Source organism: Dipteris shenzhenensis, chromosome 25, assembly GCF_047967505.1.
Source record: "Dipteris shenzhenensis isolate YYH24624 ecotype China chromosome 25, Dip_SZ_1.0, whole genome shotgun sequence".
Lineage (NCBI taxonomy): Eukaryota > Viridiplantae > Streptophyta > Polypodiopsida > Gleicheniales > Dipteridaceae > Dipteris > Dipteris shenzhenensis.
In genome coordinates, this window is record NC_141620.1 from 11,253,023 (window position 1) to 11,276,910 (window position 23,888).

At 42.8% G+C, this 23,888-nt stretch overlaps 1 protein-coding gene across 1 annotated transcript in view; it reads left to right on the plus strand.

The window, feature by feature from the left end:
* LOC147885453 (protein serine/threonine kinase) overlaps positions 1-23,888 on the plus strand; it is a 121,064-nt gene that overhangs the window by 17,616 nt on the left and 79,560 nt on the right. The window contains exons 4-8 of the mRNA XM_087396413.1: positions 112-2,379; positions 2,625-2,952; positions 3,722-3,937; positions 4,092-4,164; positions 4,341-4,546. Of these exons, the coding sequence (XP_087252539.1) occupies positions 112-2,379; positions 2,625-2,952; positions 3,722-3,937; positions 4,092-4,164; positions 4,341-4,546 (3,091 nt within the window). The remainder of the gene's footprint in view (positions 1-111; positions 2,380-2,624; positions 2,953-3,721; positions 3,938-4,091; positions 4,165-4,340; positions 4,547-23,888) is intronic.

Sequence of the window (23,888 nt, forward strand, 5' to 3'; positions counted from 1 at the left end):
ATTGCATTGTATTGTAAGCTTTCGGAAATTTTCATATTTATCATTGTAGTTGCATATAGGCTAGTTTTGAAGACAACTTTTTGCTGAAAAGTTGGCTATTTTCTTTATCAGAGAGTGCTTGAAACAGACTTTGAAACCTGGCGATCGGGATGGGGATGCAAAGGATGTTACTAGTGGGGAACTTACTACTTCATTTGGGGATTGTGCTACAGAATGGGGATTGCAGGGCATCCATTTTCAAACTGATAGCCAAAAAAAGGGCGCATTTTTATCTTCAAAACAGTCGGAGATTTTAGAAAACATGGTTGATGCTCCTAAAATCTCAGGCACAGTTTTTTCAGAAAGCAATGTGCACATTGACAGCCAGACCCAAAATTATAATATGCTGATTTTGAAAGTCATCTCTCGATTAGCTCCACATATAGCCATTGAAGCTGCTTGTTTTGATACTATTGTCAATACCTTTTATCAGCTACATAGCATTAACAGGGAAGCTAGTGTGCCAAGCTGCCTCCATCAAATAAGTCACGCAGAAGACTGTGATGTAAACTTTGACAAGCTTTTGAATCTAAGAGACTCCACTGCCTTGTTTTTTAATACAAAGGATAATGTTTCCCTTACACACAATGCAAATATAGTCCCATTGCTTGGGGCTTTCAAAGGTGATAAAGCATTGTATCTCCTCTACCCTCCAGCCGCATATACACTGGAAAACATTTTGCACTTTAGCCCTAAAGTTCTGAATGATGATTGGAACATTCGATTTCTTGTCTACCAGCTGCTGTCAGGTATAGCTTTCTGCCATGGCTGTGGTATTGTCCATGGCGATTTAAAGCCTTCAAATGTGTTGTTAACAGATATGCTGTGGTGCTGGATCACTGGCTTCCATGGTGAAGCGTTTAGACATAGAAGGCATAAACATGCAGACCCTGGTATACTATATCTCACAAATACATTTGAGAATGGTGTAACAGAGGATGTCTATTTGGATCCGGATTTTAGTAATTGGCAGTCGGCTTTCAAAATGTGGTGGCAGGGTGAGTTAAGTAATTATGATTATCTTCTAATTTTGAATAGGCTAGCTGGTAGAAGATGGGGGGATCGAAGATTTCACACAGTGATGCCTTGGGTTATTGACTTTAGTGTGAGACCTGATGAAACATCAGATGCTGGCTGGCGTGACCTAACAAAGAGTAAATGGCACCTTGCTAAAGGAGATGAGCAGCTCGATTTCACATATGCTACTGCTGAGATACCACACCATGTCTCTGATGAGTGTCTGTCTGAATTAGCTGTCTGTATCTATAAAGCTCGTAGACTTCCTCTCTTTGTCCTTCGCCGCACTGTTCGGTCTGTATATGAACCAAATGAGTATCCTGCCTCTTTGCAGCGCTTGTATCAGTGGACTCCTGACGAGTGTATTCCTGAGTTTTATAGTGAGGCTTCAGTCTTTTCTTCAAGTCATGCAGGAATGAATGATTTAGCTGTTCCAATCTGGGCTGAAAATAGCAGTGATTTCATTGAGTTACATCGAGCAGCTTTGGAAGGGGAGCACGTTTCAGAACGTTTACATCATTGGATTGATCTGACGTTTGGCTGCAAATTATCTGGTGAAGCTGCTGTGGCTGCCAAGAATGTTACTTTGTCAGCTGCTAACCCAACACTACCACGATCGCAAGGACGCCGCCAGCTCTTTTTTCTACCTCATCCCAAAAGGCTGTGTTCGTCCTCACAATTCAGGCATGGATGGAAAGGTGCCAATCAGACAGGGTTATGCTCTTCAGATTCTAACTCCGTGAAGACTGCCCCTCCTATCCAAAACACGCCGATAAAAAATGGAGGGATCAGCATACCTAGGCTGAAGCCTGCAGATAGCTCAGTTTTGAGATTAGAGAACCTGGAACAAGCTGGTTTGTTTTGTGAGAGTGCAAGGCATTTGTCACCGGTGTACAGATTAAGCTCTAGTCCTTCGGAAGAATCATTGCAAACCAGTTATATCAATGAACTTCCAGGTCAGTGTCCTTTAATTGATTCAAGCACTCTGCCAATCAGAAGCAAGAACCCTTCAGAGTTTGATCAAAGCATGCTCACTGGGATTTTGGAAATGTTTGAAGTTGAAGGGAACAATGAAGGGATTTATCAAGATTTCTTACTGTGGCAAAGTAAGGGAGCACATGACATCTTGCTACCTGAAGGTGCCAGTGATGACATTTTTGCAGTAGGATGCATTCTTGCAGAAATCTATTTGAGAAGGCCACTCTTTGATCCAGTTTCAATCAGAGATTTTGAGAAAGATGGGATAGAACCTTGTTTGCTGCAGCAGCTACCAGTACATGTTCAATCTCTTGTAAGGGCCATGATTGAAAGAATGCCTGGAAGGTATGTTTGTGATTCTTATGTTTCGTTGTGATCTCATTTCCTGAACGGGTTAAATATCATGGTCTTCCCTTTGTTTTTCCCTGGAAAGCTAAGCCACATCTTACTTTTCTTGTGTCTTTGATTGGTTGATACATATTCTTTTTTTTAACACAAATAAATTTTGCCCTGTTCTAGTGGGTTTTCTTCTTAGGCCACACAAAGCTCCTGTTCTTATGTAAGCACTATATTTGTCAAATGCTGTGCAGAACAATATCAGCTTCAAGGGTGCTTGAGTCACCTTTCTTTCCACCTACAGTGAGGGCAGTCCATTCCTTTGTCTCTCTTCTTCACCTGTTGGAAAACCAACGAAGTAGACTTGAATGGGTTGCAAAAGTTGCAAGTCAGAGGGCTTTTCTTCTGATGGGTTCACTGGCTGCAAAGACGTGCATCTCTTTCTGCCTTTCTCCTCTTGTTTTTCCTCGTGAAAATATTCCTGTACAGGCATGCATTACATTTTTTAATGCATCTCTTGTGGCCTTGAAGCCTTATGATACAAAGGTCTTGCTGCTACCAGTTATTCAAAAATTGTTGCAGGTAAGAATCGTAGAGACAAGTCACCCAATACAGCTTAGTATGTGTTGATCATGATTTTTATGTCTTGATAATCAAGACATACAGCTCAGTATGTGTTGATTATGATTTTTATGTCTGAGCTTTTTGTGATTTGAAATGTTTATATAGCATTGGAACAGAAAACATGTACATATCTGCTATTAAAAATCCTCATCAGGAGGCACTTTGAAAGTCATAATACATATGTCCAACTTGAAATCAAGACCAGATAACCCAGACCCTGATATGCAGGCTCAGAATGCACGAATTCATCTGTTTCTTGTGTAGCCACCCATAATGCATCATGTCAATTCTCCAGTATATACAGCTTCCCAATTCATTACTTACCAAAATCACTCTCCCCATAAAGTGGATGCAGGTAAAAAATGATCCAATCGTTTTGATACACGTTCTGTTATCTATGACTGAATCCAGTGAGGCTCACCATAAGAGTTTTGTGTCTTCAGTTTATAAGCTCATAAGGAGCTTTCATAATATGGAGTATATCAAACGAGCTATTTTACTCTTAACTAATTCTCTTGCACGATTGCTTGCTTTTATCCTACATGCTTGGTTATCTAAGGTCAATTAAAGACTGAAATCCAGTGAGGCTGACCAATCAACCACTCAGTCTTATGATTTTCTTTTACAGGCTTGTACCCAGTTTTGTGACTTCAGTTTACAGGATCGTAAGGAGCTATGCTTTTTCATTTTCTGATTATGTACACTGATATGGGCTCCTTTTATGTAGGGTCAGGGAAATTCTGGGTTAAAGAGGGCTCTTCTTCAAACTTCATTCATAAGAGATCTGCTCAAAGCTGTTGGCAAGACTCTGTACCTTCAGCATATCCATTATTCAGTGCTGTCTACTTTACAGCAGCCTTCTGAAGATGGTCCTGCAGCTGCTGCATCATGTATGTTGATTGAAACATGTCAAGAACTTGGTGTGCCCATCACTTGCAATCAGGTTACACTGAAACGATAGCTCGTCTATCATTCACATCTCAAGCTTCCTTCAACAAAACGTTTCACACAAGGATCCTGTCTTTGTGTATATACTTGCATAATAATGCTCTATAAATGGAATTCTTTCAATCTAAACCTGATCTATTGTCATGCAGACGGTAGTGCCTTTGTTGCATCAATTTGGTAGAGACATCACAATTCTTGGCATTAGTACAATGGTTGGAATTGGTAATTGTGTACCTGCTTTAAATTTTTGTCTGCAAAAAAAGGTTTATTTTTCATTTCTCTCAATTTCAGTTTCTGGGCATATATTGTTCTGGGTGTTCTCAAGTAAAACTTGAGGATATGCATTGTAACGCATGGTTTCTCGCAAGCCAATTGATATATGCTCTATGCTTTCTCAGGGGAGCAACTTGGTGAATTCATGATCGTGAAGCACATACTTCCATCTCTGCGTGCTATGATCATGTCTTGCTTGCATTTCCTTCCAATAGAAAAAAACGGAGCAGCCCAAAGCTGGCGCATGTTGGTTATGTGTGATGCAGTGTCTGTCTTGGAACGTCTTGTGAATATTCTCTCTCCAACAACTGTATTTGTTGAGCTTGTGCAGGTTTGCTCTTCATCTAAAGGTTGATTGATGTCTATACCTCCTTCTGAAGGATTACAAAAGGAATTACATTTACCCCCCCCCCCCTTCCATTTCTTGCGGCATATATGCATCAAGTGAATGTGCTCTTGTATATTCAAACTTGTTCTTATACACAGAAAGATTTGAGTCTTCAAAGGCAATTACAAGTATTGGTATTGGTGTTTAATTTTTCATTCACTAAAACAAAAAGCTTACAGCTGGAATCATCACAATCAAATCACATCTATGCATTAAATAATATTATGATGGATCTAACTTTCATGACTTCACGTGCTTGATGCAAGTGAAGGATGCTATTGTGGGTGTAACTTTGCGGTTTTTTTGATATTTGATTAGTCTAATATAGGGGAGGCTCCACACACACACACACACACACACACATTTTTATGAAAAGAATATAGTGAAATCCATGTATTTGTATATTACAAGAAGCAGTCCCCAAAGAGGGAACATGCAATTACAAACATCAGCAGATTTCAATATAAGACAAGTAGACAGAGGAATATGTCTGATGAACACATAGGCAATCATTAAAAGATTGCCTAAGTGACATCCGGAAAAAGTGAAACTTGGAGAACGTGGAATCTCCAAAGACTCCGTAATTTTTGTCTTTCAAGAGAGTCCAGAATCCCCACACACTTTTTTTTTAAATAGTGAAACTGTTGATATTCTATAGTAATAAATGGGTCCCTAGAATGAGGATTCCAATATTACATGATGAGAAAATCTCATTATATGACAAGAAGACGGTGTGGTCTATGTGATGAGCTTGCAGACAATCAAAGAAAGATTGCTGCACAGAGACACTCTCAAACAATGGTGCGTGGACAATGCCAAAGGAGATGAGGAACAGATTCCCGTGGAGCCGAACATCTGTGACAAACAGTTGGAGCAATATGTCTTCGTGCCAAGAGGTGCCCAAACGGAAAAACCCCCAGCATCACCCTCCACATAAAAACCTGGTGTCAACGAAGAGGAACTTTGGAACTCCAAAGCTGACTCAATCTCTTCCACCACCACTTTGCCAGGCGATTCATGTGTCAAAGTTGATTTGCCTTATCTGAATGCCAAGATGGGTGCATCAAAACTTTATGCAAAGAAGGTACTATACCCTCAAGGGACGGGCTGATGAGCCTGGGGAATGAAGAGTCCAATCTTCAAGCCTATCCTCCAGCTCAATTAGTGGCACTAGCAAAAAGGCTGCAGCATTTGAGTAATCTTTTGCCATAGATGGTGATAATGCATCCCTACACCATATTGTCTAACAGCCAAAGGAAAAGATATCATGGTACTATCATCATGAATCATATCAGCCACAAGGCGGTCCCTTTGAAACTAATAAAGTAGGAACATATGGGTTCCTGCAAAGGCAACGGAGGGTCAAAGACCTTTGACCAATGTATGCTTTTAGCTCTTAAAGAATTGCTCCTCAAAGAGTCATGACCATGGCATTCCAAGTGGGAGAGGATATGCTTCCAATCAAATAACATTTTGGAGACCAAAGGACAATATTTGATCCTGCCATCAATAGAACCAAAAAGAAAATCCCACTCAGTTGGTTGCCAATAACCAAAAGCAGAGGTAGTAAAAGCAAATAGCGCATCATGGCAGCCCAAGGTTGATCTCCTTGCATGAATTGCAGCATCATTTTCCCCTTATGAGCAAGAATATGCCCATGAATGTTGAGAATATTCAAACCCCCATGCATCTTTGGCGAACAGAGACGTTGCACTGAAAGCAATCTCAAACTTTTCTGGCCATGTTTGGAATGCCAAAAAGTTTCCATAATGGCTGACATAAAGTATGAGAGATCTCCCTTGCCAAACATGATCAACGGCAGGTAAAATAGAATGTATGGCACCAAAATAGATTGGACTATCCGTAGTCGAAATGCTAATTTCCAGTATTCAAGCTTTTTCTTCAATTTTGCAAGTACCCAGTCAATTTGTTGGCAACAGTAATCATCCAACCCAAAGGATAACCAAGATGGCGAACTAACTAAGTAGGTGGGACAAGTCCCCTTGGCCATAAAAGACTATGCCAATGTTTAGAATGCAATGGCAACACCTTAAGACTTCTGAAAATTGACATGTAGACCAGCAACGAGGCCATATAATGATAGAGCATGCATAAGGGAAGAAAGATCTCTCTTAGTATTCTTTGGAGTAAAAAAAGAATCATGAGGATATGCTTGAGAAATCATAGTGCGACTTCCATGGATCTCCAATCCATGCACCATGTCTGGAGTCACAAGATGAACCATGTATCGAAGCATTGGATGCATGGCTATCGCATACAAAAGCGCAGTAAGTGGACATCCCTGGCAAACTGAACAATGGAGAGTCCAACTAATATGTCAAGACAATATATAGTCAACATTACTGTCATTGTATAACTAGTAAATAACATGCTGCATTTTTTGGCCAAATCTCAAAGCATGCATGATGTGCGAGATGAAATCACATTGTACCATGTCAAAGGCCTTGGCAATATCAACTTGTAATAATAACAATCCTGCTCCATGTATTTTACATATTCTATCCCAACATAGGTATTTGCAATATTATCAATGATATCCGTGCGAGGAACAAACCCATATTGTGCGGGATGGAGACCATCATGTAAGTATCCTTTGATGCGATCAACCACCATTTTGGTGATGATCTTATAAATAACTGGCATGAGAGTGATAGGTCTCCAATCAGCCAATGATTCCCATATTTACTTCTTTGGAAGAAGTTTGACAAGCCCCTTCTTCCATGAATCCAGCATTTGTTGATTTTGCCAAGCGCAATTGATCATATGTACCAAAGCAGACATGAGGATATCCCGACATGCGATAAAAAATTCCACAGTGAGACCATCCCATCCTGGAGACTTCCATCTGCCACATGATTTTATTGCATCAGATAATTCCCCTCTAGTGAGGGTTCCTCTAGCTCCAAAGCCTGTGTAGGAGAAACCATGGGCAAGACATGCTGCAAAAGCTGTCTCCGTGCAAATAGCATGTCCTGCCAAGGGAGATCTGGATGCCCACACTGTTGAGCAAAGTGAGTGACACAAGCTATAGCAAGTTGTGATCGAGAGGAAGTCCAACAACCACCAGGCATAAGGACTCGGCAAATACTTGCAGAGTGTCTCTGGTAATGTAGGCTTTTAAAAAACTCTTTTGACGAACAACCTTTATCAAAAAAAGCCCACTGTCTTTCACGTATCTCCCATTTGGTAATTTTCCTGTGATCATTGCATTGCAAATAGTGTTCAGCCTGGCATAAAGACATGTTTTCTTCCAAAGACAAATGCCGAAACCACCTTTATCCAAAAAATCCCTCTGTCTTGCAGGTATCTCCCATTTAGTAATTTTCATGTGATCATTGCATTGCAAATATTGTTCAGCCTGGCATAAAGACATGTTTTCTTGCAAAGACAAATGCCGAAAATGACTAATCTCATTCAATGTGTGGCAAGTGTTTCTCGCCTGAGCATCACCCACCACCAAAAGCTTGCTGTCGAAGGGGAACTTTGGATCTCCAAAACTGCCGCAATCTCTTCCTCCACCACTTTGCCGAGCGATTCATGCGCTAGAGTTGATTTGCCTTATTTGAAACCCAAGGTGGGGACATCAAAACTTTATACTAGGAAGGTACGGTAATGTGAGATAGCCTCAAAGGAAGGGCTGATGAAATTGGGGAATGAAGAGTCCGATCTTCAAGCCTATCCTGAAGCTCAAGTGGAGGTACCGACAGAAAAGGCTGAAGCATGTGAGCCATGTTTTGCGACAGAGGACAATAATGTATCCCTAGACCATATTGTCTGGCAGCCAAAGGAAAAGATATCACGGTACCATCATCATGAATCATATCAGCCATAGAGGGGATCCCTTTGAAACTAATAAAGTAGGAACGCTTGAGTTCCTGTAGAGCCAACAGAGGGTCAAAGACCTTTGACCAATATATACTTTCAGCCCTTAAAGAATTGCCCTGCAAAGAGTTGCGGCCATGCCATCCAAGAAAGCATATGCTTCCAATCAAATAACATTTTGGAGACCAAAGGGCAGCCTTTGATCTTGCCATCAATACAACCAAGCAGAAAATCCCACTAAGTTGGCTGCCAGTAACCCAAAGCAGAAATGGTGTTTTGCAAAAGCAAATAGCGCATCATGGCAGCCCAAGGTTGATCTCCTTGCATAAATTGCAATATCAATTTTCCCTCATAAGCAAGGAAATGCACATGAATGTTGAGAATATTTAAACCGCCATGCATCTTTGGCAAACAGAGACATTGTACTGAAAGCAACCCCAAACTTTTTCGGCCATGTTTAGAGCGGCAAAAAGTTTCCATAATGGCTGACATAAAGCATGTAAGATCTCCTTTGCCAAACATGATCAAAGGCAGGTAAAACAGAATGTATGTCACCAAAATAGATTGGACTATCCTTAGGCGAACATGTAATGGGGCCATGCTACAAATTTCCAGTGTTCAACTTTTTTCTTCAATTTTGCAAGTACCCAGTCAGTTTGTTAACCCTTCCCCCCCCCACAACACACACACACACACATATATTTTTTGGGTGAAAATTTTGTTACTTTATATTACAGAATCAATATCCCAAAACGGGATGTGTTTAAATACATCATGAGAAGATCTCAATATAACATACACACACACACACACTTTTTTTTTAGTGAAATCTTATATTTCTGTGTGGAAAACCTCAAAAGAGGTAAAAACCCACCAATAAGTACAAGGAAAAAATTTACAAGTAAAGCCTCAGAGCAAAAGTCATGAGGCAGCCAAGTAAATAGTTACATATCAAGCTGGAGGAGGATCAAACACAGTATCCTCCAGCTTCAAATTGTTGCTCTGTAAAAACTGATGCAGTGATGAAACCACACAGCTCTTTTTTGCCCTTGTGATTCTTCTTGATATAGGCTGGTACCCGAAATTTTTGAATCAAAGGGTCAAAAACCTGTTGTAACATGGGATGAAAAGATTCTAGTAAAAAAGGAACTTCTGCATCCCAGACAGAAGAAAACTCTGGCACAGGCATCAAAGGCAGAGAGGCTAAATCAACATCTGTATCTTCCGACGAAAAAGCTGCATCTAACAAAGCAAGACCTAGCATTTGAGCTTCATTCTGAGGATCAACCTGAGTAAGAGCAGGGGCAGCATCCTGAGAGAGAGCATGCATATCATCCTGTAGAATCCCCTCTGCAAGGGGTACATCCACATCCTGAGTAGAAGGAGACTGATGGTGCTCAACAGGGGTGCAAACCTGAGCTTCTTTAGCAAGAGGAAGATTTGCCTGTGATTTATCTACCTTCCTCCAGTAGTGCTTCGGAGCAGTAGAAGGCTTCTCCAAAGAAGCCATAGCAGAAACCGGAGGAGAAGGGAGAGTAACCTTGACAGCTGAAGAAGGAGCAAGAGGAATGGGCCTGGATGTAGAAGGGCAATCATGTGCAAAATGACCAACCTATCGGCACCGATAACATGCAGTGGGAAAAGATGCAAAATGCAGCATGATGCGCATCGGATGGGCAAATCCCAAATCAAGATCCAGAGTAGATGGCATGGGTTGCGTCATATCCCACAAAACGCAAAGGCGAACATCACGGGAAGCTTGCAAGAACTCCTGTCTCGGAACATGAAGAGGCCTTCCCAAAAAAGCTGCAAGAGTTGGAAGATGCTGAAGAAGAGGCACAAGCAGCGCTTTGAGAGTAATCCAAATCGGACAGTGAGTCAGAAGGGTGGTAGAAGGATTGAAAAGTGGATCCCAGGGCATCACATAAGTAAAGAAAGCAAATAAGCACTGTTAACATGGAGCAGTCGACGACCAAAAAAAGGCATATCATTTGTCAGACGTGCTATAGATAATGTCAAGCATACTAGAAAATGATCAGATAGCAAGAGGGAATGATCAACCCATAGTGTACATGTAAAATCAGCATACTGCTGAGCATGCAGCAAATACCATCTGTCAAGTCGAGCCCAGTAATGAGTAAAGGCATTGTGATGATATGTATAACCCATATCTCTGTCCCTTGTTGAGAGCCATAGATCTTCTGCATGCAGGGATGAGAGCATATCTTCCCAATGTCGAAGCTCAGTGGGGATCATGTGAGAACGATGAGTGGTATTGTCTTGAGTGGCAGGTGAGTTGTTAAAGTCTCCACACAAAAAAGCATTGGACAGCCATGGATATTGTTTGAGGGAGACCCACATTTGAGCTCTAGTCGCAGAAGTTTATGACGCATAAACAGATGCTATTTCATAGAGATCAGCCTGCCAGGTGCACCTGATCACCATCCATCGACCTTGAGGGTCATTGTAAGCAACCGTGGGCTGCATATCATGTTTTACCAGCATGCAGACCCCCGAAAAGTGCATTGTACCAGCATAAAAAATATCATAACCAGCATAGTGGCCTTGCTGACCAGCCAAGAAGTGTTGGTTGTGTTCCTGTAAAGAGATCACATCGGGATGCATTCTATGTACATAATGCCAGAAAAGTCTCCACTTATTGACATTGCAAAGACCCTGAACGTTGTATGTGATGCAAGTAATTGAAGTAGACATAGAAGATATGTACAGTCAAACCAAAAGCAGAGTAAAGTATAAGCTGTCAGGCCTCAGCCATGACATCAACATCCACCTGGCCTCCTGGATCATTAGCTCTACGATCCTCATCATTGTCGCATACGAGAATGCCCTTTTTTAACACATCAACCCACAGTTGGGAAGTGAGGCTGTCAGCAGGGGTAGAGGTCTGACCAGGGGTAGAAGTTGAAGCATCCCAATGGCGAGATTGTAACGGACGTGGTTTGAGAGCGAATACCTTTTTGGGTTGCTGCCAGGCACCCTGGGGGGAGGCATGAGATTCTGAAATTTTGCCCTTGCCCTTATCCTTTTGCTTGGCTGAAACCTGAACCACATTTTCTTTGGAAGGGACAGATTTAGATGGCACATCACCCAATTTGGTAGGCATAGCCTTAGGCCCCGGGCCATAAGTTGGGGGGGGGGAGTATTCTCTGGAGCAATAGCTGTAGGTGGGAGCTGATGCAGGACTGCAGGACATTGTGAGGCTAAGTGGCCAAACTTATGGCATGTGAAACAAGCACCTGCAAAGACTCCCCATTTCAAATCAAAATATTTTTCACCGAGGGGAACATCCTCCACTTCTACCGCAATAGAAGGAGGGGTTGGGTGATATGTATCCCAAAGAACGCAAAAGCGATTGCGATTACCCGAAGGACGGGGTGGGCATACAACTTGCCCCAAAGTAGCTGCCAAACTTGGTAACTCAGCCCTCATATAATCCGGAAAATCCACCACCTCAACCCATACAGGGCAATGATGTCGAATGAGGCTGTGGTAATCCTTGTTTGGCGACCATGGCATGACATGCACCATTTGTCTGCCATAGAATAGAGACGACATCTCCAATATCTGCTAACGATATGAGGCATCCAAAAAATGCACTTCATAAGAACCTCTGGAAGCAAAGTATACTCCTTCAACAAAGCAGCCTCCCAACAATGCCTGAACCCACTGGGCCACATCATTTGCTGAAGGTAACTTTCCTGGGAAGAAAATGATGACTGCTTGCTGAGAGAACTTTCGAAGAGGAGCAACCAATGAAGGCAGCTTCAACTTATACTTGATGGCCGGGGGAGGTTTGGCCCACTCCTTCCGGCTGTGATGAAATTCCTCTTTAAGCATGTCAAAAACATAGTGAGCGTCTACAGAATCTGCAGTAGAGAAATCAAGTTGCTGTCTTTTGGAATCCCGGGACGAATCCTTGCGAGAGTAACTTTTGAACTGGTCCTCCATGGAGGGAAACAGGGCAGGATTGATGAAATTGCAGAGGTGGAGTAGAACTGTACGGACAAGGTAAAGAGTGGAAACAGAAACTGTACGGACTGTACGGAAAGTACAGGCTGTACGGTTGTACGGAAGATAGGCTACGAAGGGACTGAGTCGTACGGAAAGGTGACGCAGGAACTGTACGGAAAATAGAGATGAACGGGGCTTGTGATGCGAAACGGCGATTGAGGCTATACGAAAAAGGACAAAAAGTATGGATATACAGCGCGGGTGAATATCGAGGAACGAGCAGACAAGGCCAGGGCTGCGCAGGGAGAAAACGCGCTGACTGTACGACGTCCGTACATATGTACGGCGTCCGTACGATTGTACGGGCAGGGCGCGGGCTTGTACAGAACCTGACGCGGGCCTGTACGGGGGCTTACACTCTCTCTCACACACACACTACACTCACACACCACACACCCACCTCTTCACACACACGTATTTGGACACACACACACACTCTTTCTTTTTTTTTTGGGTAAAATCAAGTGCAGTGTATTTATAATGTCATAACTTTACAAGAGTGAAAGTCTCCAACATGGAGAGTATTCCACAGATCAGAAACATAAAAGGAAAAGCTCAATGCAAGATGCATGTATATCACCCTCATGGCAGGCATTATATAAAGATTGCCGCAATGAGGCTCTAAAAGATTCATATGACTTTTGAAACTGACGGCCCAAGTATGCCAGATTATGCTCTTCCCAGATTGTCCAAAGAGCCCAATATCTCACCCATGAGAAAAAGAGTGAGTATTGAGATAAAAGCATCCTAAATCTGCCAAATAACCAAAAGTGTTTCCCAAATATGTGACTCGGGAAACGGAGGCGTAGATGATCTGAAATTTTCCCCAGGAGGTTCCGAGTAGACTGGCAATGCCAAAGCAAATGAGGGATAGTCTCTGAAGGAGCGTGACACCGTAAGCAAGTGGGTGAAGCAATGTGACGTTTGGCAAGTGTTATTCCCACTGATAGTGTGCCGGTCATGCATCTCCAAAGAAAAAGTCTTTGTTTCAAAGGCATTTTACACCTCCATATTAGTCGGAGATTTTTTCGCCACCATGAAAGGGGCCGCCTGATATGCCACAGAGTATTAGCATATTGATGAATCCAAGGGGCAGGCTGAAGAAGCTTGTAGACTTTGATGGAGGTCAAAACAGGCAGAGGAATAGGACGAGAGCATGTAGCAGAGGGGTACAATTGCCATTCCATAAGCCTGTCTGTGTCAGCCACAGGGGGAATAGGTAGAAAAGGGTGCAAGAGATCAGCAATTTTCTTCCATATCAATCTGTGATGCATTCCCAATGCATAAGTGGCAGTGGCCTGAGGAAAAGATAAGACATGACCATGATCATCTACCACGTCATTGATGTATCTGATTCCCAATTTCATGAGATTGTATGCCCTAACCGGTTCCTGTAAAGCAAGTGGAGTGGCAAAGATGGCACTCCAATGAATACTTTCTTTCCTCATTGAGTTTGTCCCCGAATGATTATCAGGAGCCCATTTGACTTTAGAAAGCACTTGTTTCCAGTCCAGTATCAGATCAGTAGAGAAAGGGCATCCAGGAATCTTCCCTACAAATCTCCCAATGACAACCTCCCAATGATCAGTAGTCCAATGGCCATAAGCATTTGTCCTCATGTTGACACACATGGATGCTATCATACAAGTCCATGGCTGTTTTTGACGGAAGAAAGTATGGAGCATAGTCGCCTTCCTTGCAAGTACATGATATCTGATATTTAGAACATTAAGTCCTCCATGCATCCTAGGGGAGCACACCATTTCCATCTTCAGCAGTCTCAATGCTTTCACAGCAGTTTTTGTCTTCCATAACAGCTCCATAGCTTGAGACATAAAAGCTGAGAATCTCTAGAGGACCAATGTAGTAAAGGCAAGAAGAAGTGAACATAACACACACTTTTTTTTTTTTTTGTGAGAAGAAATCTTTTATTTCTATGGAATAATTACATTCATAGCTGCTTCAAAAAACGAAGTAGCTACTACTCAACAAAAGATCTCAGTATAAGCTGTATACACATCCTGATCAATCAAACGAGTCTGAAAACAATCGTAGAATGATTGTTGCAGAGATCGTTTGAAGAAAAGAAAGGATGAAAATAGTGGATCACCAAAGACTCTATGATTTCTATCCATCCATAAAGTCCATAGGGTCCAATATCGCACCCATACAAAAAATAAATCAAAACCGTGTCTCTGGGGATGAAATCCAAACAACCAGAAAAATCTGCCAAAAGTAACAGTAGGAAATCGCTGTCGAAGCCTCTGTCTGATGAGAGCAATGAGATCAGAAGGATATGAAGCACTGATTCAGTAGAGTGCGAGCATCTGTGACAAACAGCTGAAGCAATATGTCTGTGTGCGAGTAACTGTCCAGATGGAAAAATGCCAAGGAGAACTCGCCATAGGAAAAGCTGTTGTCGAAGAGGGACTTTGGAATGCCAAAGGAGACGCAGCCTTTTTCTCCACCACTTCATTGGACGATCCATATGCCAAACAGTATTTGCTCTGTTGGAAATCCAAGGTGGAGGTAATAACTCTTTATATAGTGATGACACTGTAATATGTGAAAGCTTCAAAGGACGGACATATGAGGAAGGAGAGCGTAAAATCCAATCCTCAAGCCGATGCTGAATTTCTAAATGAGGTACCGGCAAGTACGGTTGGAGCATTGCTGAAATTTTATGCCATAAAGGACGATAATGAGCTCCCAAGCCATATTTGCGAGCAGCCAAAGAAAAAGATAGAATTGTGCCATCATCCTGAAGTACATCCGCCACAGATGAAATGCCTTTGAAGGAGAGAAAATAAGAACGTCGGGGTTCTTGTATGGCCAAAGGTGAATGGAATACTTTAGACCAAAAGAGATTCTCTACCCTCAAAGAGTTGCCTGAGAGAGAGTCCCTGCCTTTCCATTCTAAGTGGGATAGAATATGTTTCCAATCAAGAAGCAGAGAAGAGACAAAAGGGCATCCTCTGATCTTGCCTTGGATAGGGCCAAATAAAAATTCCCACTGAGTAGGCTGCCAATTCCCAAAAGCAGATGTATGAAGATGTAATAAGAGAGAGCGGATCATAAAAGCCCAAGGCTGATCTCCTTGTAGAAACTGCATCATCATTTTCCCCCTGTGAGCAAGCAAGTGCATTTGAATATTGAGAATGTTCAGACCCCTGTGCATCTTTGGAGAACAGAGACGATGCATGGAGAGTAATGTGAGACTTTTCTTGCCATGTTTTGAACGCCAGAAAATTTCCATGATAGCTGACATAAATGATACCAAATCTGCCTTAGTGAACATAGTGAGAGGCAGATAAAATTGTATGTATGCTATCAAAATGGATTGTGTAATTCGCAGACGAACATGTAATGGCCAAGTTGCAAGCTTCCAATATTCAAGTTTTGCCCTTAACTTTACTAGCACCCAATCAGTTTGTTGTGAACGGGTGAGTCCCCAGCCTAGAGGATAACCAAGATGTCGAATGAATTGAGAAGCAGGGACAATTTCCCCAGGCCACAAACGATTGTGCCAGTCCTGTGCATGTAAAGGCAGCAATTTTGATTTTTGAAAATTTACCTGAAGGCCAGCAGCCAATCCATATGTAGAAAGAGCATGCATAATCATGGACAGATCAGCCCGAGTATTTTTTGGAGTAAAGAAAGAATCATCAGCATATGCTTGAGCAATCATGCTGCGACTGCCAAGAATCTCCAAACCATGCAGCTGGTCAGTGTCCAAGAGGTGATCCAGATATTGAAGCAGTGGATGGGTGGCTCTATGGCAAAAAGTAAAGCACTCAGTGGACATCCTTGTCTGACAGAGCAAGCAAGAGTCCAGGATGGAGAAATATCTCCTGAAAGCATTCAGGCAACTTCACTATCTTGATATAGCCAATTGATGAGTTGCTGCATTTTTGTGCCAAAACCCAAAGCCTGCATAGTCGATGAAATGAAATCCCACTGAACTGTATCAAAAGCTTTGGCAATATCAACTTGCAATAACAAAACATCCTGCTGTGTGTATTTGGCATATTCAATTCCAATGTAAGCATTAGCAATGTTATCGGTGATATGCCTACGCGGGACAAAGCCATATTGTGCAGGATGCAACCCATCATGTAAAAACCCCTTTAGCCGAGCAACAATCATTTTGGTAGTGACTTTGTAAATTACGGGCATAAGAGTGATAGGTCTCCAGTCTGCCAAAGACTCACAAATTTGTTTTTTGGGATGGAGTTTAACAAGACCTCTTTTCCATGTGTCTGGCATTTTCTGATGTTGCCATGCAGCATTCACCATATATAGTAATGGATGCTTCAAAATAGGCCAGTATGCTAGAAAAAACTCGACTGTTAAACCATCCCATCCGGGGGATTTCCATCTGCCACATGATTTGATCGCATCTTCCCTCTCAGTAAAGGGTTCCTCCAATTCCAAAGCTTGAGTAGGGGAAATTATTGGAGAAACATTTTGCAACAGTAAATTTCGTGCAAGCAAAACCTGTTGCGAGAGAGGAGCTGCAGAGCCAAATTGCTGGGAGAAGTGATGCACACAAACAGAGGCAAGCTGTGACCGTGTAGTAGTCCATGATCCATCGGGCATAAGCACTCTCTGCAAATTTCTGTTTTGATTCTCCTCTGATGCAAACTCTTGAAAAATTCTTTGGAGGAGCAACCTTTATCTGTGAAGGCTCTTTGTCTTGCTCTAGTCTCCCATTTTGCCAGTTTCCTGTGATCATTTAGTTTAAGACAATGTCTGGCCTGACATAGTGTGGTTTGCTCTTGCATGGACAACGAACGATGATGACTGAGTTCAGTGAGGTCTTGACAAGTAGACTTGGCCTGAGCAATGGTTTCCCTCAGAGTCTTCATGTAAGACTTGCCATAATCTCTAATCACCATTTGCATTTTAGAAATAAAAGAAACCCAGGCATCATCAGCTTGAAGATAGCTGCTAGAGGAAAGACAACGAGCTGCTTCAGTAACCATTGCCCTGAATTCAGCATGTTGCAAATAACTATTGTTGATGATTAGATGTCGCCGTTGTGGCAATCTATCTTCTGGCATCTTATGAAAAGATAACCGCAGCCATAGTGGTGCATGGTCTGAATGCACAAAGGCATAGTCAATCCACATTTTGCATGCGAAATCCCCATTTTGTTGGGGAGCGACACTATACCAACGATCCAGTCTTGCCTGATAAGCAGAAAGAGCATTATGTTGAAAAGTGTAGCCCGGTGACAAAGGTTGCAATTCCTTCCAAAGGTCAACTAGATTCGAATGCAAAAGTAGTTGAGACCATGCATGCCTTTCAGGAGATAACATATGATCGTGGCTGGAAGTGTTGTCTCCCTGTTGTGGAGCATTATTGAAATCCCCACATATGTAGGCATGATATCTCCACGGGTATTGTTGCATAGCATCCCAAATTACAGTTCTATCTCGAGATGACTGAGGTGCATAAACTGAAGCAAATTCAAACACCTCTCCTCTAATAATGCATTGAAGAACAAGCCATCTGCCTTTGTTGTCATTTAATGCAATGACTGGTTGAAGCTCATGTTTGATCAGAAGGACAACCCCTGAGAAAGAGTGCTCCCCAGCATAGAAAATGTCATACCCACAGTAGTGTCCTGTCTTGCCTGCATAAATATGTTGGTTGTGCTCTTGTAATGCCACTATGTCAGGCTGAAATCTGTTGATGTACAGCCACACAGATTTCCATTTCCTACTGTCACTCATGCCCTGGACATTGAGTGTAAAACAGGTGATGTGAGCAGTCATATATACAGATATTTATAGTAATGTAACAACTATGTACAGCAGCAAAAAGTATAAGGTCAACCTTGCATTTCTATCTCAGGGTCGAGGCCTCGCCCCTGAGAAGAAGTAGTCACCTGAGAAGTAGACAGCAAAGCAGCAACCTCTTCTTCAGGGAAGAGTGTTCTGCTGGCTGTTACTGCAGCCCATGTAATCCCAATTCCTGTATTGATCTCTGGGGTGTTTCCGCTAGAAGATGCACCATTCCAAGTGCGGGGGGGTGGAATTCTTCGAGCAAAAATAACTTTTCTTGGGCTCTGCCAGCCATCAGTTGAAGGTTGCTTTCCTTTGGGCAAGGATTGAGTAGCAGGAGGTGAATGTGAAGTGAGATTCGCATGGATAACTACTGAATCTTTGCCTTTATCCTGACTTCCAGAATGCTGTCTACTGCTTTTATTTTTGTTGGCAATTGGAGTAGGAGCATCTTTGGTGGGCATGTGGACTGGCAAGGTGACATGAGGCATTTTATGTGAGTTCAGCGGACACTGTGAGGCCATGTGTCCAAACTTTTTGCATTCAAAACAGGCCCCTATAAATAAGCCCCATTTGAGTTTATAAAATGCACTCCCCATGTTCACATTATTCACCGTGACTGAATAAGAGTCCGGTGTTGGATTATCAGTATCCCAGAGAATGCAAAATCTGTTTGAATTACCATTTGGCCGTGGTGGGCAGACCACTTTACCTAAAGAGGCTGCAATTTTAGGCAAAAGTGCGGCCATGCATTGGGGGAAATCAACAACTTCAACCCAGAGTGGGCATCTGTGTCTGATTAAAGTGTCTGATTAAAGCCTGAAAGTCCCTTGTGGGAGACCATGGCAAGACATGCACCATTTGCTGCCCAAAAAAGAGGTGAATGTTCCAAAAGCATTTGTCTGTGGATCTCATCCACCATGATAACCTCGAAAAAGCCCCTGGCTGCATAGTGTACTTTACGAACAAAAGAGCCAGCCAATGTGCATGTCAGCCAGTTGCCTATCTCTGCAGCAGGTGGCATCCGGCCTGGAAAGAATAATATAACTGCGTTCTTGGCATACTCTCTGACTGGATCCACAATTTCATCAACCTCAACCATGAGGCCAACTGAGGGAACCGAGTCTTTCCAGTCTTTTCTCGTATCTGCAAATCCTTCATGCATTACATCATATACTAGTTGAGCCTCAAGTGTGTCATGCATCGGGTCATGCTGACCCTTAACCTGCTTTTGCTTCTTGCAGGGAGCCAAGCGCTCCTTTTGAAATGTTTTTTCATATGAATACTCTACCATGACTTGGTAAGAAAAGGAGCTTGAGGATGAAGTACCTGTAAGAGAGTAGAAGAAGCCAAAAAAACCAGTCCCAAAGAAATATCCACCGGGAGCTTACAAAAGAAGAGAGGAAGAGGATAGCTGTAAGGCAGGTAGGACAAGATTGTACGACGATGCTGAGTTGTACGGAGGTATGTACGGGCTGCAGTGAGAGAAAAATGACAGTACGATGGTATGACTGAGAACGTGAAGACTAGCCTATACGGGAAGGTACGACGTACGGAAAGGTACGGCGTATGGACGAAGTACGGAAAGATACTAGCGTACGGACACCGTACGGTAATCGTACAAATGTACGAACGGGGCCGCGTAGGTTTCTTGACTGGGACAAAACGAAGAGCGACGGACACCTCACCAAGATTGCATTTACACACCGCAAGCAAACGTAGGCACACCTAGGAGATTTACAAAAGGAACGGTAAAGCAGCAGCTGATGCAGGCCTGGACGGAAAAACTGAGGTGGGCTAGGATTTGTACGTCCAAAGCACCGTACGACCTGTACGGGTAACCGTACAAAGGTCACAACGGGGGCTGGAGAGCAGCAGACGCTGACAAAATACACACACACACACACACACACACACTTTTTTTTTTTTTTTTGGGTAAAATCCATTGTATTTATATTCTCATAAATTTACAATATGGGAAGTCTCCCACACACTAGCAAAGAACTCCGAAAGAGAGCCCGATAGAAGAACTCAAAAACAAGTAGAGAACACTTCAAGGCTAGTAGCATCCAAATCCCTTGCAGCAAGACTGTCATGTAAGGATTGCTTAAGGGACATTCTGAAGAAAATATATGCCTAAGGAAACTGTTGACCCATCCTAGAATGCAGTCTCTGTGTCCAGATGGTCCATAATACCCAAAAGCGAGTCCAATGAAAGAAAAGGAGTAATGGAGACATCTGAGATGAGAGGCATCCAAACATCCAGAAAAGTTTCCCAAATCTGATAGAAGGGAACCGAAGCCGCAGTAAATGAGAAACATGAGTGATCAATGTGCGAGAGTGCGGGCAAAACCATAATAAGTGAGGAACTGTCTCGCGGGGATGAGAGCAACGGGGGCAGAAAGGAGAAGCAATGCGGCGTGCTGCCAATTTCACCCCAATGGAAAAGGCGCCCACTATACATCTCCAAAAGAAAAGCCTCTGTTTCAATGGTAATTTGGCTTTCCAGATTTTCATGAGTCGGGATTGCCACCAAGATAAAGGCCTATCCAAATTCCAAAGAGTGTTGGCATGCTTGTCAATCCATGGCTGTGGAAGAAGAAAGCTGTAAACCTTCGAGGAGGTCAGATTGTGTATTGAGAGCGTATGGGTAGCAGGAGGTATGGAAGTCAAATTCCAGTCCATTAATCTGTCCTGTGCAAACAGTGGAGGAACCGGAACAAATGGCTGCAACATAGTTGAAAGTGTTCTCCAAATGGATCTATGATGCAGACCCAAGGAGAATGTCCTGCAAGCTTGTGGAAATGAAAGTGTATAGCCTTGTTGATCCACAACATCACCAACAAATCTTATGCCCAATTTCATGAGATTATATGCTTTGATAGGTGCCTGTAAAGCGAGAGGCGATGCAAACACCTTGCTCCAATGGATGCTTTCCAATCGAAAAGAATTACCATGATGAGAGGAAGCACCTGTCCATTTTGCATATGAAAGAATCCTCTTCCAATCATGAAGAAAAGCAGTAGAAACAGGGCAACCAGGAATTTTTCCCTGAAAGGAAGATAAAACTGCTTCCCAGTGATCTGTAATCCAATGCCCATATGCATGGGAAGCCATGTTTCCACACATAGCTGCTAACATAATAGCCCATGGTTGTTTTTGCTGAAAAAAATCAGCAATCATAGTGCTCTTTCTTGCCAACATATGAACCTGGAGATTGAGAATATTCAGCCCCCCATGAGTCTTGGGTGAACAAATAGACTGCATAGGTAGTAGTCGCAAAGCTTTTTTATGAGATTTGCTTTTCCAAAATATCTCCATAGCGTGGGACATATAGGAAGCCAAATGCTTGAAAGACCAAGGAAGAAGAGGCAAATAAAATTGCACATATGCCATAATGATGGACTGTACTATCCGGAGTCGAACATGTAGAGGCCAAGTGGACAAATGCCAGTATTCCAGCTTCTTGTTGATCTTTTGAAGCACCCATTTGAGCTGTTGTTGCGGAGTAATATTCCAGCCAATGGGGTATCCGAGATGTCTGACAATAGTAAGGGAAGAGATAATGTGGCCTGGCCAAAAAAGTGCATGCCAATCAGCTTCTTTCAAAGCTAGAAGTTTTGATTTCTGAAAATTGATATGCAGTCCAGCAGCTATGCCAAAATCATTCAGTGTATGCATCAAACGAGAAAGATCACTTTGAGAATTCCTTGGCATGAAGTATGAATCATCAGCATAGGCCTGTGCAAGAAAAGACTGTGCCCCTGGAATTTGCAAGCCATGAAGCTGTCCTGTATCTGCCAGATAGTCCATATGCAAGAGTAACGGATGGGTAGCAATGGCATACAGTAAGGAACTAAGAGGGCAACCCTGTCTCACTGAGCGAGTCATAGTCCAGGTTCTTGACAACCCTCCACCAAGCAAGCACTGTGCCGTGGCATGAGAATAAAGCCAGTAAATGATGTGGACGAGTCGAGGGCCAAATCCCAATTTTTGCATAGTTTGAGAGATGAAATCCCAATGGACAGTATCAAAAGCTTTCGCAATGTCTACTTGCAGAATGAGAACATCTTGTTTTGAATATTTGGCATACTCAATCGCAAGCAAGGCATTGGAGATATTGTCAGTGATCTGCCTTCTGGGGACAAACCCATACTGCCTAGGATGAAGTCCTGCTTGCAAGAGGAAGCGAACCCTGAGGACAATCATTTTAGCAATGAGTTTGTAAATGACAGGCATGAGGGATATAGGCCGCCAATCAGCCATCGTCTCACACAATCTTTTTTTGGGAATCAATTTTACTAGGCCATGTTTCCAGGATGGAGGAAGAGATTGTTCTGCCCAAGCATGATTGATCATTAGAAGGAGAGTGTTCTTGAGATCACCCCAAAATGCACGGAAGAATTCAACAGTCAGTCCATCCCAACCAGGGGAGCTGCTTTTGCGTAGATGACTCAAAGCATCTTCCAGTTCACTAAGCATAAAAGGCTGCTCCAATGCATGGACCTGTTCCCGAGATACTATGGGCTGAACATGCATAAGGAATTGAGACCTGGCTGCATTTACTTGCATCAAATGATCAGGTTGAGAAGAAAGGAGATGCTGAAAATGACTAGAACATTGCAATTCCAAGTCTGATTTGGAAGTGGTCCAGGTGCCATCAGCTTTCTTGATCCTGCAAATATCCTCCTTTCGCCTATCCGCATGGAGACTTTTAAAAAAGGCTTTGGAGGAGCAGCCCTTATCCAAAAGGGGTTTCATACGAGCTCGGATTTGCCACTTCTTTAATTTGCGAAGATCATTTTGATGGATGATATGAACCGCATAAGCACAAGAATCCTGTTCAGAAGAAGTAAGCTGCCTATGAGAACTGATTGCATCCATTTGCTGCTTGTGGGATTGAGCCCATTTTATCTTGAGCCGAAGGTTTTCCATGTAACTCCGTCCGTAGTCTTGAATAACAGCCTGTAAGCGATGAGCAAGACTGATCCAAGCAAAATCCATATCCTCCTGAGCATGTAAGAGGAGGGGACGGACAGCCACTCTCACCATGTTCTGAAATTGTTGATGAAGCAAGTAGGCACTATTAACATGGAGCAAGCGATGACCAAAAAAAGGCATATCATCTGTCAGACGTGCTATTGATAATGTCAAGCATACTGGAAAATGATCAGATAGCAGGAGGGAGTGATCAATCCGCAATGTACATGTAAAATCAGCATACTGCTGAGCATGCAGCAAATACCATCTGTCAAGTCGAGCCCAGTAATGAGTAAAGGCATTGTGATGATATGTATAACCCATATCTGTGTCCCTTGTTGAGAGCCATAGATCTTCTGCATGCAGAGATGAGAGCATATCTTCCCAATGTCGGAACTCAGTGGGGATCATGTGAGAGCGATGAGTAGTATTGTCTTGGGAGGCAGGCGAATTGTTAAAGTCTCCACACAAAAAAGCATTGGAAAGCCATGGGTATTGTTTGAGGGAGGCCCACATTTGAGCTCTAGTCGCAGAAGTTTGTGAGGCATAAACAGATGCTATTTCATAGAGAGTATCCTGCCAGGTGCACCTGATCACCATCCATCGACCCTGAGGATCATTGTGGGCCACCGTGGGCTGTA